Below are 19,399 nucleotides of genomic sequence, written 5' to 3'. Positions count from 1 at the left end.
ACACTTACTACAGTGACCTCCATGTGGTTTAATTGGACTGTTCTAGGCTTTTAAAAGTAAACCTGGTACTGGATTCAAGGTTTTACTTCTGCATATCTTGATGTTTCTTCATTCATGATTTTTTTAAAAAGGTTATGATCATTCAGTATTCTAAAAAGGTAAATTCTGAAGTGGTGGAGGAAAATGTTAAACCTAATCAAAAGAAAATTTAGTATTAGTTTTTTAAGGCAGGGAACCAAAAAATTGTAATAGAAAGTACTGTGCTAGTATCACAATAATCAAATATACTTAAATAATAGTTTTCTTTTTTTAAAAAAAAGTGTAGAGTGTAAACCAACAGAATAATACTTCACATACCATTAGCTTGTTGATATGGATATCTAATTGCAAAGTAAAAAAGAAAACGCTGATGCACCAATAAATATTTCATTGCTAGTAGTTTGTTATATGTTGAGAAAAGATTATAGTTAAAACATGTACATGTAAAACAAAATAAGTAACGTCAGTTATATTTTTATATAAAAAGGACATTTATAGGATATTTAATACACACTTAAAATTTATATATTGTTTAGATGTTATCTGAATCTGTTATCTTTAAAAACAATATCACAATTCTGTAAGAATATTTTATACTATTGCTATAGAAAACAAGTTTACATAATCAGGATTTTCCTTCATACTGGCCCCAGTTCAACTAGGTACTTAGGCATGTGGTTTGTTTTAGCTGCATGAGTAATCTCACTGACTTCAAATGAATTACTAATGTGCTTAAAATTAGGGATATTCTTAAATACCTTGTTGAATTGGGGCCATTATCAGGAGGATTATCATCACATTTAGTGCCTCCACATAATAATTTGAATGGATTTTCTTTCAATTATGTGTTACCTATACAAAATATTAAGAATAGTATTTCTATTATCATCATGGTAGCTGGAATGCAAATTGAATCCAGTGAGATTTCTACAGCAATGGAAGTACACTGAATAACAAGAACACATCTTTCATGGAGATTGCACAGTTTTCCCTTCTCTATTGTTCAAGAAATGAAGATTAGTAATGCCATTTTTAGATTAGTAATACCATGTAAACATTCAGAACATGATCAACCAGTGTATATACATCAGGGTAGGCTCAATTCTGCAAAACTTGGAGAGAGAATTTTGCTATGAAGCCCTAATGATACAGGGTTCAATCTAGCAAAATGTCCTCAACTTCCATTGACTTCACTGAGAGTTAAGGACATTTGGCGCCTTCCAAGATTCTGCCCTTTAATTTAAAATATTCTAAATTAAAGAAATCAGCCAAACATTGTTACATATGAGTTTTTCAAGAACTGTACATAACTGTGGATGCTGTGGTTCTGGTTTTCTGATTTTTGTAGTGTGTGCTCTAATTCTTTCAAACATACTTCCTGATGTTTCTCTCTCTAAAGAAAAAGAGGGAAAGGGGATGCAAGTTAGGAATAAAATACAAAATAAAAATATAGTAGGACTAGTATTTCAAGTTTATAACCATGTCTGTCATTCCCTAAAATTTTAGTCAACTCCACACAAACGCAAGACCTTCAAAATGACCCCAAAATCTTGAACCTAAACATTATGTCTCCTGAGCACAAATTGATCTGTTTGAGTAACTTTATACTCTTAAAAAAAGACATGAGTCCTGGGATATCCTTTATAGCAACTGTCGAACATTTTGCATTTCCATCATTAAAGATTTGTGGCACCTTAATTCCAATACAAACTCAAAACTCTCATGCTTATTTTTTTAATGAGAACATCTGTTACTGATCTTTAATGCAGCCTGATTTTTGCAGCCTATGTTATCCTTTAAAATAAAGGGTGAATGATAACACCATTTACTTGTTTATTAGATCCATATATGGTAATTTGTTACATTAAACAAATAGCCATTTTTTAATTTTCTTTTATGCCTATCATAACACGATTTCAGATGTGAGTTACTTAAAATAAACATTTTTCTTAAATTTTTTAGTCATTTATAACATTTAGATTTAATTCTAACATTATATGAAATAATCAGGTTAAAGTGAACTAAAGAAAAAATTACCTTCTTGAGCCCTGCCGTTTCCAGCATCATGGTAACAGGAATAAAACAATATGATTTTTGTTTTTCCTTTCCATAATTGTATTCCCAATTTTATGGATATGTAACTGGAGTAGGTGAACAATGTATATGTTTTGTTTTTGTTCAGAATAACGCTCCCCTCAGGCATAAATAATTCTCTTTTCATATTTATTTTAAACTGGCGCCTAAATACTTCTAGAATGGAAACCATTGAAAAGTATACTACAGACCTGATACAGAGGTATCAGAGAGATTCTGCTGAAAAATAATAGCAATGACTTGTAGTCCTTATCTGAAAGGTTTCAGAACTAGGTGGAAGATTTGAAAGTGGAGTGACAAGGTGAAATAATTTAGAATGCATGGGAAAGTCTCTGGTCATGTGACTTCAATTCTTTTATAAAGCTAAGCAAGTTGTAATAAATCCATGCTTTGAGGCTTGACTACGTTCCCATTGACCTCAATGTCAGAACTCCAACTGGTTTCAACAAAAGCAGGAACAGGCTCATAAAAAATGAAGAAGTGTATCGGTATCATGGATAGATTTTTAGAGGTACTTTTCAAAACAGGGGGAAAAAAACGGGACAAGAACACCCTGCCCAAAATAGAAATGCCAAAAGGGAGTGCGGGGGTGGGAGAGGGAAGAGCAGGGATGATGAATGCTGATGGTTGAAGGAGCAGCAGTGATCTCTATGCTATGTATAACCTGCAGGCTCAAAAGGTTTGTTACACCTTCCCCACCCCCCACCTTCTTTTGAGCTTAGCTATCAGTATAATAAATGTGCTGCTTTCTGCCAAACTCTGGTGGGTCATTAGTTCTCTCTAAGCTTACTAGCTGGCCCAATTTCGGTTAACATTACTGGTGGACAATGCAGGCAGCTTAGTGGAGGATTTGATCCAAGAGTAGGGTCCCCTGGTGCCCTCCAGTAGTCTCTTGAGTGGGTCCAGCTCAAGCCTGAATGAAAAAGTGGTGGGCTAACAACTTGGGGAGGAAAGGACGCCACTACTAAGTATGCCACTGCAGGGCAAGGGGAAGAAAAACGAGAAGCAGCCTGAGCGAGAAGACACCCTCCCTTGGGGAGCTGCGCCACCACCAGGGGTGTTGTTAGAAGGGTTCCAAAAGAAAGAGGCAGACCCCTGGATGCTAGGAGGGGTTCCACCTGGGAGTACAATCCTGAACTAGAGCTCATGTTAGATAAATCTGCACTATATACAGTCCCAACAAGGTGGGACTGGGTCGTGCAACTGCTTGGCTGCTGTGAAAAGCAGGCTGGCAATGGCAGGTGGCAAAAAGTCAGCTTGCCACTGAAACAGATTCACTCAAGGACTGATGTAATGCGTTGGAGAAGGAACGGGATGTGTGGAAGGCGCAGGATCTGACTACTAGCACCCAGGCGTCCTCCCTCTCTGTAGCCGCATTACAGGCGGCGGCAGCAGAGGAGGAGGAGCGGGAGCAGGAGAAAGTAGAGAATGCACTCTGAGCCAGGCAGTTACCCACTTGAAGGATCTGTTCCTGGAGGGGTCCACCCAGTAGAACAGGGCCCCAGGGGCTTATTCAGCCCGGGTCGCCACCATTGGGGTGAAAGCCCAGCATGGTGTGGGACCATATGATGATTGGGATGGGGATATCTGGTATGATCCGGATCCCCCAAATCCGCACCCCAGATGGCTGGACCCCAGACACGGTGTTGCAGCGGTCCAGAGGGTGGTCTGAAACTATGGGCCTGTGCCCGCAGGGTGCAAGGCAGCCCCAAGTACTGGACACACTGTGGCAGAGACCAAGTTGGCTCCTGCACAAGCAATAGAGAGTTAGCAAAAGCCCTGGGTGGCATAGATAATATCCCAGAAGGAAAATGGGTACCCTGCAGACAACTCAAACGAGCACAGTCTGCTGCGGTGGGAGCACTGTGCTAATTTGTTTCTAAGCTATCTGTCAGCTTCCGAACCAGAACATCAGGGGAGCTGGTACCAGCTGAAGAATTATAGAAATACCAAGGTTACAGTATTGTGACAAACTCTGTGTTCAGTGTTCTGTGTTGTATGTTCTGTGTCTCATGTTCTGTGTCTGTCTCTGGCGGGTGTCCTTTGCTAGCACTGGGTCCAGAGAGAGAGGGGATAATACACTAAACAGGGTAAATGCTTTTTCCTCTCTCTACTTCCCCTATCTACAACCAAATTACCAATCACATCCACCTCTGTCCTAAAGACTTTGGTCCCCAATGCATCAGGTTTATTTTTTGTTAGGTTCTCTAATCATTTTGTTGTTAATTTTTGTTATTGATACATTTGTATTGTTAGTTACATTTTCTTGTATTGTTAATTCCACACTTTCCTCTATGCACCCTGGTTCTACTTCCCCAAGTCCTGAAGAGTAGTTCATGGGCCCCCATAACCTGTACAACAAAAGGTCAGTTTAAGTAACAGCAATTTCACCAAGTTATCTGTTACTATGTATCTTCCAAATCAGTTTAACTTTGCATGATAACTGTGGTACTCCTACAAATCTTATTTGTTGTGTGTGCTTAAGGAGATCCTGACCTCAGTGACTTTTACTGTTTGATGGCTATTGCAACATCAGACTTGGGCCTCATTTTGTTTGTCGATGTACCCAATTATTGTGATAGTTTTACTGTATTCCCAATTATTATGACTGTGATTGTTTGCATTTTTGTTTATGTTATATCTGGTGTTTAGTCAGTTGTAATGGTTTTAGTTATATTCACCTGGTTATGATTGTTTGATTTGTTTGCAACAGATCACCTGTGCCCTACGACAACAACTACTGTAATGATCATAGCTCAAGGGGCGGAGTGTTGTAGGAGCAGCAGTGATCTGTATCCTATGTATAACCTGTATGCTCAAAAGGTCTGTTACACCTTCCCCCCACCCTTCTTTTGAGTTTAGCTATAACAAATGTGCTGCTTTCTCCCAAACTCTGGCGGGTCACTAGTCCTCCCTAAGATTAATAGCCGGCCCAATTTCGGGTAACATTGACAATGTTGGAAATAAGTTATAAAAACAGCTAACAGAACATCCTGAATATCCTCATTTGGAGCAGTCGCAAAGGAAACTCACGTCTTCCTTGTTAACACTCAAGTAGGGGGCTGAAATCTGGTCCTCTCCTATGGGTGAATTTACCCTCTCTGTTGGAGAGTTACATCTTTTCTCACTCGGAAGGTTCCCCTGGAATTATTCCACTAATGTGGGGGACTAACCGTTTTTCCAGCCTCAAAGTGGCACAGGTTCATCCCTGTGCCTCCACACTTGGCTCTATAATCATCCCGTTCCCCTCAGAATCTTTGGCAGCGTGGTTCCAACACTACTCCCATGGGCTCCACACAGGAAAATATCCCCAAGATTCTTCCACAAATAAGGACTCCAAACTGCAGACTGGAGACATGGGTAAATTAAGATCTGATACTGCAAGGTATAAGCACTTTCAGCTTCTACTGAGGACATATAGTATGCAACTCAAGTAATCAAGCCAGGCACCAGGCAGCTGAACTAGTGAAGTAAAGACAAGTTTTGCCTGAGTAAAGACAGAGAGCTAGATGACCCTGACTTCAGTAGGTAAAGAGACAGGAGTCCAGCAGATTCTGCTGCTCTGCTCTTTCTCTATCCCTCAGAAATCCCCTTTACAAAAGCTGGGGATCTGAGTTGAGGGTGCTGGAAGAGCACAGCACTTTCTGAGGCCAGGCCCTTAATGTTTGCAGATTCAGCATTAATTTGCTTGCCAAAATCCTATATTTCCAGGAGATCTGATACTACTTCTGCAATTGCCCCTCTGGATCATGCCTTCACAGCTGTAGATCCTTGACTCCTGTAGAGGGCATCAGGAAAGGGACAGAATGATCCCATTCCAACGCTGAGATCTGTTAGGTACCACTTACTCTAGCCACTAAGGCAGAGGAGTCATTATAGCCCTCACTTCTTACTCTGGTAAATTAATACTGACTTCACTGGCTAATCTGACCAATTCCTGGCTCAGCTGTTCGAACTATGTACCAGGTGGAGATTTGTTCCTTCATTTCTCTACTAGGAAAAAAAAGATATACAGTGAGAGAAAACAAAAGTAGAAGGGAGTAAAAATTTAAGGCAATGGGAAAACAATAATTATGCATTGCTTCATACAAAATCCTTTTACGAACGCAAGTCCATAAACAAAGGAAAAAGAAAACAAAGTTATTTGAAATGTTAAACACTCCCATTTGCATTCTAGAGCAATGTTTCCCAAACTTGGGATGCCGCTCGTGTAGGGAAAGCCCCTGGCGGTCCAGGCCGGTTTGTTTACCTGCCACGTCTGCAGATCCGGCCGATCGTGGCTCCCACTGGCTGCGGTTCACTGCTCCAGGCCAATAGGAGCTGCTGGACGCAGCAGCCAATATGTCCCTCAGCCCACGCTGCTTCCAGCAGCTCTCATTGGCCTGGAGCAGTGAACCGCAGCCACTGGGAGCTGCGATCGGCCAGACCTGTGGACACGGCAGGAAAACAAACCGGCCCAGCCCACCAAGGGCTGTCCCTACACAAGTGGCGTCCCAAGTTTGGGAAACACTGATCAAGAGGAATAAAAATCATAAGCATTAAAACTTATTGCTAAAAGAACAAGGGACGGATGATTCCCTGTTCCAGCATAATAAACAAACAGATTTTACTTACAAAGAAATAACAAAAGTACTACAGAGAACACAGTCTTGAAAAAAGTCAGTATTCTAGAAGTTGAATATGTGGCCAGCTGGGAAATAGCTATACAGTGGAATCCTGATTAATTGGGACCGAGGCCAGAATGTATAATCAAAAATTTGGATAATTGGGAGAATGGGTGAGGCTCCAGCTGTCAGCCCCAGAAGCGGCAGGACTGACAACTCGAGCCCCGCTGTTTAGTTAATATGGAGAGCCAGATAATGGAGGCGTGGATAAATGGGGGTCTATTGTATTGTTTTGTATGAATAACATACATGCCTCTATAAATTGCTTATGATTAAGGCTACGATTTAGTCATGGATATTTTTAGTAAAAGTAATGGACAGGTCATGGGCCATAAACAAATTTCATAGCCTGTGACCTGTCCATGACCTTTACTATAAATACCCTTGACTAAATCCTAGCTGGAGGGCCCCAGGGTGCTGCTGCTTTGGGGTGCTCCCAGGGAGCTGCTGCTCTAGGGGGCACCTGGGGCATCACTGCTCTGGGGGCCCCCCGGAGCCAGCTCCACCGACCACTGCTCAGGCCATCCGTGGGGCCAGTGGCACCAGCTACTGCTTGGGCAGTCCCCAGGGCCAGCAGCTGTGGGATGCTGAGCAGCAGCTAGTGTGGCTGGCCCCTGGACTGCCAAGCAGCAGCCGGTATGGCTGACTGTGAGACCGCCCGAGCAGCAGTGGCTGGCGTGGCTGTCCCAGTGTTGCCTGAACAGTTGGTCCCAGGGCCAGCTGCTTGGGTGGCCCTGAGGTCAGCCACACTGGCTGCTGCAGAAGTCAGGGAGGTCATGGAAAGTCACAGAATCTGTGACTTCTGTGACCTCTATGACAGACATGCAGCCTTAGTTATGATTGATTCTTGTTATGGAGACATGGGTTTATTAAAGAAACAAAGCATGAAAAATAAAAATAATCATCTAGATAAGTATCATGCCAAACACTCCAACAACATCATCTGTGAATAGATGACTCCTTGTCCCCAACCCTTGTGACAAAGCTATTTTGCCAAGACTAAGGAAGAGACCAAAGAGTAATACAGGAACTCCTCACTGAACGTTGTAGTTATGTTCCTGAAAAATGCGACTTTAAGCGAAACGATGTTAAGCGAATCCAATTTCCTCATAAGAATTAATGTAAATGAAGGGGTTAGGTTCCAGGGAAATTTTTTTCACCAGACAAAAGACTATATTTTTACAAAAGCAGCAAAGAATCCTGTGGCACCTTATAGACTAACAGATGTTTTGGAGCATGAGCTTTCATGGGTGAATACCCACTTCGTCAGATGCATGTAGTGGAAATTTCCAGGGGCAGATATATATATGCAGGCAAGCTAGAGATAATGAGGTAGTTCAATCAGGGAGGATGAGGCCCTGTTCTAGCAGTTGAGGTGTGAAAACCAAGGGAGGAGAAACTGGTTTTGTAATTGGCAAGCCATTCACAGTCTTTGTTTAATCCTGAGCTGATGGTGTCAAATTTGCAGATGAACTGAAGCTCAGCAGTTTCTCTTTGAAGTCTGGTCTTGAAGTTTTTTTGCTGCAGGATGGCCACCTTAAGGTCTGCTATAGTGCGGCCAGGGAGGCTGAAGTGTTCTCCTACAGGTTTTTGTATATTGCCATTCCTAATATCTGATTTGTGTCCGTTTATCCTTTTCCGTAGCGACTGTCCAGTTTGGCCGATGTACATAGCAGAGGGGCATTGCTGGCATATGATGGCGTATATTACATTGGTGGACGTGCAAAGGAAAAAGGACTGTAAGCTGTCTAAACTCCTCCCTGCCTCATCTTCCTTTCCAAATGCAAATGGATGGATATCATACCAAATGGACTAGAGGTAAAAAATCCACTGCTATCTACATACTACACAGACCACAGTGAGAGATTATGCCATACTCTATCAAAGAAACTGAGGAACCACCTGATCAGCATCCTATACAGCAAACAGGAAAACATCAAAAAAGAGCTCTCCAACCTGGAGACTCTCATTAATAACCAAACTTCCATACAAACGGACTTCACTAAAATAAGACAGGAGATCTACATTGCTTACTTCACCTCTCTACAAAGGAAAAAGGACTGTAAGCTGTCTAAATTCCTACCTGCCTCATGGGGCCACAACCGTGGTACCCCCAACCCACCCAGCAATATCGTCAATCTATCCAACTACACACTCAGCCCAGAAGAAAAGTCTGTCCTATCTCGGGGACTCTCTTTCTGCCCTGCCACCCCCACCAACATGATACAGTTCTGCGGCGATCTGGAAGCCTACTTTCGCGGTCTCCGACTCAAAGAATACTTTCAGGACAACATTGAACAGTGCACTGATAAACAGGTACCCTCCCACCAACAGCACAAGAAGAAGAACTCCACATGGACTCCTCCTGAAGGTCGAAATGACAGTCTGGACCTCTACATTGAATGCTTCCACCGACGTGCACAGGCAGAAATTGTGGAAAAACAACATCGCTTGCCTCATAACCTAAGTCGTGCAGAACGCAATGCCATCCACAGCTTCAGAAACCACCCAGACATTATCATCAAAGAGGCTGATAAAGGAGGTGCTGTTGTCATCATGAACATGTCTGACTACCAAAAGGAGGCTGTCAGACAACTCTCCAACACCAAATTCTACAGGCCACTTCCCTCAGATTCCACTGAGGAATACACTAAGAAACTGCAGCATCTACTCAGGACACTCCCTACACTAACACCGGAACAAATCAACATACCCTTAGAGCCCCGACCAGGGTTATTCTATCTACTACCCAAGATCCACAAACCCGGAATTCCTGGATGCCCCATCATTTCGGGCATTGGCACTCTCACTGAAGGACTGTCTGGATATGTGGACTCTCTGCTCAGACCCTATGCCACCAGCACTCTCAGCTATCTCCGTGACACCACTGATTTCCTGAGGAAACTACAATGCATTAGTGACCTTCCAGAAAACACCATCCTAGCCACCATGGATGTAGATGCTCTCTACACGAACATCCCACACACAGATGGAATACAAGCTGTCAGGAACAGTATCCCTGATGATGCTACAGCACAACTGGCTGCTGAGCTCTGTGCCTTTATCCTCACACACAACTATTTCAAATTTGATGACAATATATATCTCCAGATCCGTGGCACCACTATGGGCACCCGCATGGCCCCACAATATGCCAATATTTTTATAGCCAACTTGGAACAATGCTTCCTCAGCTCTCATCCACTCACGCCTCTTCTCTACCTACGCTACATTGATGACATCTTCATCATCTGGACCCATGGGAAGGAGTCTCTGGAAAAATTCCACCACGATTTCAACAGCTTCCACCCCACCATCAACCTCAGCCTGGACCAATCTACACAGGAGGTCCACTTCCTAGACACCACGGTGCAAATAAGTGATGGTCAAATTACCACCACCCTATACCAAAAACCTACCGACCGCTATGCCCACCTTCATGCCTCCAGCTTCCATCCCGGGCACATCACACGATCCATTGTCTACAGCCAAGCACTGAGGTACAACCGCATCTGCTCTAACCCCTCAGACAGAGACCAACACCTACAAAATCTCCACCAAGCATTCTCAAAACTACAATACCTGCATGCGGAAATAAGGAAACAGATCAACAGAGCCAGACGTGTACCCAGAAGCCTCCTACTGCAAGACAAACCCAAGAAAGAAACCAACAGGACTCCACTGGCCATCACATACAGTCCCCAGCTAAAACCTCTCCAACGCATCATCAGGGATCTACAACCCATCCTGGACAATGATCCCACACTTTTACAGGCGTTGGGTGGCAGGCCAGTCCTCGCCCACAGGCAACCTGCCAACCTGAAATATGTTCTCACCAGTAACTGCACACCGCACCATAGTTAACTCTAGCTCAGGAACCAATCCATGCAACAAACCTCAATGCCAACTCTGCCTACATATCTACACCAGCGACACCATCACCAGACCTAACCAGATCAGCCACACCATCACCGGTTCATTCACCTACACGTCCACCAATGTAATATACGCCATCATATGCCAGCAATGCCCCTCTGCTATGTACATCGGCCAAACTGGACAGTCGCTACGGAAAAGGATAAACGGACACAAATCAGATATTAGGAATGGCAATATACAAAAACCTGTAGGAGAACACTTCAACCTCCCTGGCCGCACTATAGCAGACCTTAAGGTGGCTATCCTTCAGCAAAAAAACTTCAGGACCAGACTTCAAAGAGAAACTGCTGAGCTTCAGTTCACCTGCAAATTTGACACCATCAGCTCAGGATTAAACAAAGACTGTGAATGGCTTGCCAATTACAAAACCAGTTTCTCCTCCCTTTGTTTTCACACCTCAACTGCTAGAACAGGGCCTCATCCTCCCTGACTGAACTATCTCATTATCTCTAGCTTGCCTGCATATATATATCTGCCCCTGGAAATTTCCACTACATGCATCTGACGAAGTGGGTATTCACCCACGAAAGCTCATGCTCCAAATCTATAAGATGCCACAGGATTCTTTGCTGCTTTTACAGATCCAGACTAACACGGCTACCTGTCTGATACTATATTTTTACACACACACACACACACACACACACACACACACACACACACACACACACACACACACACACACACACACACGGTTTTAAACAAACAATTTAATACTGGTATACAGTGATGATGATTGTGAAGCTTGGTTGAGGTGGAGGAGTCTGAGGGTGGGATATTTCCCAGGGAATGCTTTATTGCTAAATGAACTAGCAATTGACTGAGCTCTCAAGGGTTAACTCTCATAACACTCTACAAGGCAGCAGGAAAGGGGGGAGGGCAGACATAGACACACACCTTGTGTGTGAGAGAAAAAATGCACATTTCCCCTTTAAGTAACTGACCCCAGGCTTAAGTACACTGCCTTCCTAATTAAATCAGCTTGCTGAAACCCACAGCTACTGCCTAGAAGCTCCCTCCCTCCGTCATGTGTCCCCCTGCTCTATGGAAGATGGGGTAAGCGAGGTACAGGATTAGGGTGACCAAACAGCAAATGTGAAAAATCAGGACAGTGGTGGAGGGTAATAGCAGCCTATATAAGAAAAAGACCGAAAAATTGAGACTGTCCCTATAAAATCAAGACATCTTGTAACTCTATGCAGGAGCAGGGGGGAGCGGGAGACACTCTGACATTAGCCCCCTTCTTCCCCCCTTCCCCCATACAGCAAGCAGGAATCTCTGGGAGCAGCTCCAAGGCAGAGGGCGGGAGCAGCACATGGCAGTGGGGGGAGGGACAGCTGCTGCACAGCAAATTTAGGGAGTGGGGAGATGATAGGGGGGCTGCTGGTCCATGCTGGTTCCAAGCACCCGCCAGCTAGTTGCAACGGGCTGCTCTTCCTGCAAGCAGTGGACAAAACAGGGGGCTGCCAAACGACATTAGAAGGGAGCATTTCACAACTTCAAATGAGCATGTTCCCTAATTGATCAGCAACTTAACATCAAAACAATGTTAACCGGAACAACTTTAAGTGAGGAGTTCCTGTACTAAACTCTTGCAGATGCTAGCCTACAAAAAGGGAGGGACAGTGTAATGAGACTCATTCTGCACCCCTCCAGATTCAGCCTCTTGGCCCCTGACCTCCGTGAATCAGGGACACTTCTGTCTGGTGCAACAGCCATGTTCTTTATTTATGATCAGTTTCCCACCACATTTCCAACTATATACAGGTTTTACAACTGCTTGGCCTACCACAGGCCTTGCCAGCAACAGACTAGGAGACTTCTACTCCCTCTGAGCCTGACCTCCCCCTCTTAATCTCCAGCCCCACACCCCTTATCTCACTTCCTTATAGCTCCTGCTAATGAGGCTGGCAGGTGTGATCAGTTATCAGGCAAACACATGGCAGTTAACCCAGCCCCAATACATTCTCCCTGATTGGGGCTGGAGCAGCAGGAGCTGATTAAGGGCTTCTGTAGCAGCACCTTGCCACAGGTAGAAAAGGGTGTCAGCAGACTGAGGCTGACACCAAGATGGATGCCAAAAGACAGAGATGCTGTACAGGGTAGGTTGCCTCTCTCTGCCAGATACGGAGTTATCTGGGCTGATGAGTACTTATACCTTAAACTTTCCTTGGCAGCCTTTGTGAGTAAGATTCATGCATGCAGGTCTCTTGTTTCTACCCTGTACTCTAGTACTTTGTACTTTTGAGGAACAAACAAATAATGCTTCATTCGGAAGACACTTTCTGTGTAAATGCAAACTTGCCTTGCTACAGACCCCTGAAGGAAACCTCTTATAGATACCAAATCAAGTTGGGTCTGTGTCATTATTAAGCTTGGTAAAAAGGGACTGCAGCCCAGAGATCCAGTTTAAGAGTTGTTGGACCGAGTGCTTCTACCTGAAACGAGGTGCAGAAAGCCAGACCTGTCAACTGAAGGGTGTATTTGAGAGGAACTAAAAGAAGTCCAAGGTGCAGCTTGCGCTGTAGCTATGACAGGATTAGCACCTTCTATAGAAAAATATTAAACTCTCACGAATCCAGCACCTCAAAGAGCGATCATAAGCCAGCAAAGAGTCACAGAATTCAAGTACCCAACAGATTTCTTTGCTTCCGCATAGAAAAATGACTTCTCATGGAGAAGCTGCAGGAACAGTCATGCACTCCTCTCCAGCAGCCCGAGTGTGTCATTTTGGGCGCTTGGAGCAGCTGGCGGAGAGGTAAATTGCTGCTGGGAGGGGGCATTTGGGGATCTACTGGCTATTGGCTCCTACTGGAGCCGGGCTCAACTGCTAGACCTGGCTGGGCTAGGGGAGGATGAGACTTACTCTTCCCCAGCAAGGAGCAACCATGTCTGGGTCAGATTAGGAACCTCCCTCAGCTGCAGGAAGCTCCACCCTCCAGCTTCCTGCTCCATCACTCCTCAGCTGCAGGGGGAGAGGTGATCGTATGGGGAACTGCTCCTCACCCAACCCCCATGCATCCAGACCCTGCCATAACCAGATTCCCCTGCCAAGCCCCACCCCTCCTCTACCTGGCTCACCTGCCGAGCCCCTCCTCTCTGCCTTTGGACTCCCACCTCTGCACCCAGACCCACCCCCACACTTGAAACCCACCTTGATGAGCCCCACTGCTCAGCCCCCCCTCCAGGGCCCTCCTGCCAAACCCCAACCTAGACCCCCCCCTTGCTGAGCACCAACCACCTTAATCTTGACCCCTCTGCAAAGCCTAATTCCCCCTGCACCTGGACCCCGCCTAATAAACTCCTGTTCATCCAACCCCCACCTCCCCTCACCAAGCCACTGCACCCAGATTACCCCACATAGAACCCTCTGACCCTGCACCTGGATCCCCCCCACACACTAAGCGCCCTCCAAACTTGGATCCTGCCAGGCTGAGCCTGCTAGCCTCACACCTGGATTGGGAGCCAGGGCTGCACGTGCATGCAATACTCTGTCCCTCTCTCTTGCTATCTTGGTATGCCTGGTGTGGAGGGGTAGGGCTCTGGGGTCTTTATGGGGCAGGCCAGGCCCTTGCACTGTGTCAGGATCAGGTGCAGCCTCACTGCTGAGTCTGTGTCCTGGGGAGGGGGGGCGGAGCTGCAGCATTATCTCCCACCTCCATGCAGCCAGTGGCCTGTGTCTCCCCATGCCATGTTGGAGCCTCCACATTTATTTATTGAAAAATAAAATATGAAGATTTTTCAGAATTACAACATAAAATTGGAATCAGAACTCAGAAGGTTCTACCTTAGAGTAAAACCGTAAAAACTGTTGTGCAACCTAGACGCTCATGAAAACTGTTAAAATATAGTGGTACATATTACGCTCTAGGCTGATGTGGAGGGACACTTGTTACTGACAACCCCATAGGTAAGTTACTTTACTCATTTAAAAACCATATAGACTCCCTATCCTCTCCCCTACCCCTGCCCAAGTTGACCGTTTTAACTGTTGGTACAGTCACATACTCCTAGACTTCTTGATAATAGTTGCCCAGAGAAACATGAAAAATTGAAAGATGTATCAAAAATATTCACTAATCAACTGACTACACAAGGATGAACAGGGAACAGACAAAAACGCCAACTTCACTCTGTCTCAAACTTGGAAAGCTCTAACAGACTTCACAGAAATATCCAAAGTAGAAGAAGAAACTAAACTCTCCCTGCAATACTGCTTATCTTTGTCAATGTTGTGCCTTTCCATTCTTACTGTATCATTTCTATCCATTGTAAATTGTTTTTATTTTATTATAATTAAAGACACATCAAAACAATTCTATGACAATAGGGAGACGTATGCCATCAGTTTTGGGCTTTCCCCCTCCCAGCTTCTAGCGGGTTTAAAAAACTTCCTGTGAATCTTAAACCAGAGTTCATGCTAGAAGGAGAAAAAGGCCAGTTCAGAATGTAAGAAGAATCCCTGGCTCTAGGTGACCCGATGTAGCCAGAGTTCCTTTTGACAATGTGCCACCTTCAATTTAGCTGGAATTCATCTCTTACCAGCCTACCCTCCCAAAAAAGTCTGAGGATTTATGTAATATTCACCCACCTCATGAAGGATGAAAGAAAAATGAAATTTTGTTTATTGTTTTTTAAATTAAGGGGGGAAATGTTTGTTACCTTTGTGGTGTTTATGTGGCTGTTGGCAGAAAATACCATTTTACAGCACTGCAGGGCCAGAATCAGGTCCCCGGTCTCTGAAACCTTATGCATCAATTTGAGTACCGTTGTCTCTAGCCGGATGCCATGAAATCAAGGGCCAACATTTTCTATTTGGATACCTGAAGTTAAGCACCTGGGATGCAATTTTCGAAGAGTAGAGGATTTAGACATGCCTTCTATTAACAATAATGTAAAATGTGTTGAAATCCCCAAGATTGCTTTGAAAATCTCCACCTAAATTCATACTTCGGCACTTAAGTAGCTAGCTTGATTTTCAAAAGGCGCCAATCCTTCTTGAAATGGGGCCTTGCTGATAGGGCAAGTACCAATGTGCCACACCTAGGATCAGCAAGTTCTTGAAACCTTTGAAAATCAGGGCACTTATTTAGATTCCCATATAAGGCTAAAGGTGCCTAACTTGAAGCATTCATGTTTGAAAATGTTTGCACAGATTCTTGGTCAGATCAGATTCTTTTACCAGCTCAGAAATACATTTATCCACTTCACTAAGTAGGTCCGGACCTGCTAACAATTTGTTTGTCTGGGTGAGCCTTTAGAATAAGGAGCAGCCCCAAGGGAGGTTACTAAAGGGTCTTAGCAGAGTAGACAATGCTTCACTAATGTAGGAAGATGGATTAGGTATCCTGGAGATCTTTTCCTAACCTGTCATCTATAATTCTGTGCACAAAATATGCAGTCTTTCTGATAGTTTTATGCTTAATTGAATTATGTGAACTGACTCTGTGCCCCAAATTATGTACAAATTCATTTAGAAATATTTATCTATTTAAAACACTTTAGTGTATGTAGTGATTAAATTAACTAAGTAGTTTATGATCAGTGTCAGTAAAGTGATACTCACATTGTTTAATTTGCAGACAAGTCGCTTTTGCTCCTCTCGTCTCTCTCTTAATTCGGTTTCCAGAGTCAATATTTTTGTCTGAAGAGCTCTCTCCTTGGATGACATTTTTTCAACCTCTTCAGACTCCTGTGATGGTAATGAAGGAAGAAAAAGCTATTTAATTACATATAAACCTGAATTTGAAGCACAAAACAACAAATAATTATTTTAAACTATTTTATGCTACAATTGATCGTCTTGTCCATATTTGCTGATTATAATCCTCCCTCTATTCCCCACCTTGAGCACACATGGAATACATTTGGATTTAAAGTGAAATAAACTGTCTCATAGGAAAATACTGCAGGAATGATTAATGGGGTGGGGGTGGGAAGTCTGACTCATCTGTGAATCTGTCCTGAACTGATACTTATTCAGAATCTGTCACTATTACTAGAATATGAGAACAATCATACAATTGTACATTCTACTTTACTTATAGTTAATTTAATGGAAACATTATCACTTCAGATATATATTTTTCTGATTGTACTGCAATAGTTACTTGTGATGTAAGTTCCTACACTTCTTCGCCTATTTGTTTTATTGCTTGAAATCTAATCTTTTCTGTTCATGACCACACAAAAACTTGCAAATTTTGAGTGTGGAAAGCCCTCTTCTGACATTAGAAAGGCTCAATATCAAAGTCCTAGTGGGCTGCCCATTCAAAATGGAAATGGAAATGAAAAAAGACAAGCTGAAGCTTTTGATCAGAAACTCTGTCACTTCTGCACATTTTAAATATTGGGTGGTTGAAGCTCTTCATGTTGTTTGAAGGAAAGAATTCCTTTGTATAAAGATGAAGGACAAAATCTCAGTCTCATTGAAGTCAATGGGTGTTTTGCCATCAGCTTCAATAGGGCTAGGAAATCCAAAGTTCTTTGTATTTATTCAGGAAAAATTCCCATTGACCTATTTTTCCATACTGTCCCCTCCTATGGAATGATCTACCTTTCTTGATTTGTCTGGCCATCACACCTCCTCAAGCCCTTTGTTCTTTTCCAGATTTTTCTTCATTTGAAAATGGAAAAACTGCAATCAAATTTAAAAACATATTACACCATATATACCTTTTTTCTGCCTTCTTCTAAAGCAGCCTCCAACTGTCTGGCTAAAGCATCATATTCTGCTAATTTCTCTTTAAGCTGCAATTCACTGTGCTGAAGACTCTCCTCTTGGTTTGCCAGCTGATGTGCAAGTTCTTCATTTTGTACTTCCATCCTTTCTAACTGTCTTTATGTAAAACAGATACACACATGAAATTTGATTATGAGGAGAAAAATGTAAAAGTGAGTGCTAGTCAGATATCACATTTACCTTTTAAGATATTCATATTTCTTCTGAATGTTACAGTTTTCCTCTTCCAAAGAATGGTTTCTCAAGAACCTGTTGTTGCCATGCATCTGTGAAAATGATGTTTCCATTCTATTTAATGGAGATTTGCACAGGACATTATAAGCCAAATCAAGCTTGCCTTATTCAAGCTATCCTATTCAAATCAGTGGGCCTACTTCATCACCATGGCAAGCAGTATTTGGCCTATATTTGAAGCAAATAAAATACAACTATAGTAGCAGACTATATTGTAACCTAAAGACTTATTATGGCATGAACTTAGGGCTGGTTTACTCTGCAACCTAATACATTTAGTTGGGCAGGTTTAAATTCGTGCAAAATCTGGCTCATAAAGCCTTTTTTCTCCATTTTAAAATTATTTTGTCCTCACAGTATAAAAATAGTGCTTGGAAGCTTGATAATGATATTTGTTTCCTTACCATTTTCCTACATGTACAATTGTTCTTATGCAGGAGCAGCTTAGGAGTGCTGTCTGATGGATTTCATTAAAGCACCAAAGTATTTATTTTGAAAAGAGCAATAAACTTTGCAAACACATATACTAGACTTTAACTATATATATGAGACTATAGCTAGATATAATAGAAGAAAAATACTGATTATTTGAATTTAAATGTCATGTCGACAAACTAGTGATCAGATTCTGATCTCAGGCACACAGTGAAAACCTTGAGAAACATCACTGACATTAGAGTTCCTCTGTATTTAGGCCTCAATTCAGGACCATCTCCCTCTTCAAGAAATCATGCACACATTAGATTAACTTTAAGTACCTACTTATTCTCCAGGAAATTAATGGAATTTACTTAAAATTAAACATGTGATTAAGTACTTTCCCGAACTGAGGCCTTGGACAGGTTTAAGTGAGAGCAGAATCTATCCTATAGCAATAAAGATGATCTTTCCAAGAAATTTAACATAAAATCCAGAGCTTGTATTTTTATACGGATCACAAAAATAGCACATGGGACCTCTTTCTGTTTCTAATGACGTCATTGAAAGTTTTGCCACTGATTACCTGTCAATAAGTTTTAGGAGACTCTTTCTGGTTTTCCCCATTAATTCAAACACTTCCCAGAGCTCTGCTGTCATAGATTATTCTAGTCCACAACGAAGATATATAGTCTGTCACATACATTTAAGTTTAAAATAAAAAAACTATAAGTTGTTTTTCTCTCAATGTTCAGAATCAAAATCTTTGAAAAATGAAATGTATATTAAAAACAGGAGGAAAAACATTCAGGCCCTTAAGAGGTACTATAAACAGTGATTAAAAACTCTAAAAAAGATGATTTCCAAGTAATTTTTAGAAGTCTGAAGTGTCCTTTTTAGTATATTTATATGTACAATACAATGTAACTTGTAAAATAGGATATAATTTACTGCTTTGAAGTTTATGATTTGTAGCCATTTTTCTGAACAAGTATTGCCCAGCTTATAAATTGGGCATTACAATATCATTTTTTAAAAATGCAGTATTTTCATTACATGAAAAAAAAATCCAGAGATTGAAATTACTCCATTAAATATAATGGTGTCCTTTAGAACTGTACAGTACATTAACAAGGAAAACTTTCTGGGATTCAGCTGGGGATTCACGTTTAACATATCTAATTATTCAAAAGAGAAGAGGTCTGTCTTATTAGCTCTAAAATCTAAACGCAAAAATAAATAAGAATTTTCATTTAGGGACTGAAGCTGC

The 19,399-nt window shown here is 42.5% G+C and overlaps 1 protein-coding gene across 7 annotated transcripts in view; it reads right to left on the bottom strand.

The window, feature by feature from the left end:
- Positions 1–495: 495 nt before the first annotated feature.
- Positions 496–19,399, bottom strand: part of ODF2L (outer dense fiber of sperm tails 2 like) — a 54,507-nt gene continuing 35,603 nt past the window's right edge. For 5 of the 7 annotated variants that reach the window (XM_030573849.1, XM_030573853.1, XM_030573851.1 and 2 more), the window contains 4 exons: positions 17,659–17,744; positions 17,412–17,574; positions 16,303–16,428; positions 496–1,432 (listed from right to left, as the gene is read on the bottom strand). In XM_030573849.1, coding sequence (XP_030429709.1) covers positions 1,304–1,432; positions 16,303–16,428; positions 17,412–17,574; positions 17,659–17,744 — 504 coding nt within the window. In that variant the 3' untranslated portion in view covers positions 496–1,303. Of the gene's footprint in view, positions 1,433–15,460; positions 15,574–16,302; positions 16,429–17,292; positions 17,374–17,411; positions 17,575–17,658; positions 17,745–19,399 lie in introns of those variants that run through there. The other 2 variants (XM_030573850.1, XR_004001746.1) reach the window with 2 other exon arrangements.

This window comes from Gopherus evgoodei, chromosome 8, assembly GCF_007399415.2.
Source record: "Gopherus evgoodei ecotype Sinaloan lineage chromosome 8, rGopEvg1_v1.p, whole genome shotgun sequence".
Taxonomy (NCBI): domain Eukaryota; kingdom Metazoa; phylum Chordata; order Testudines; family Testudinidae; genus Gopherus; species Gopherus evgoodei.
This window is presented reverse-complemented; position numbering and strand designations above follow the sequence as displayed.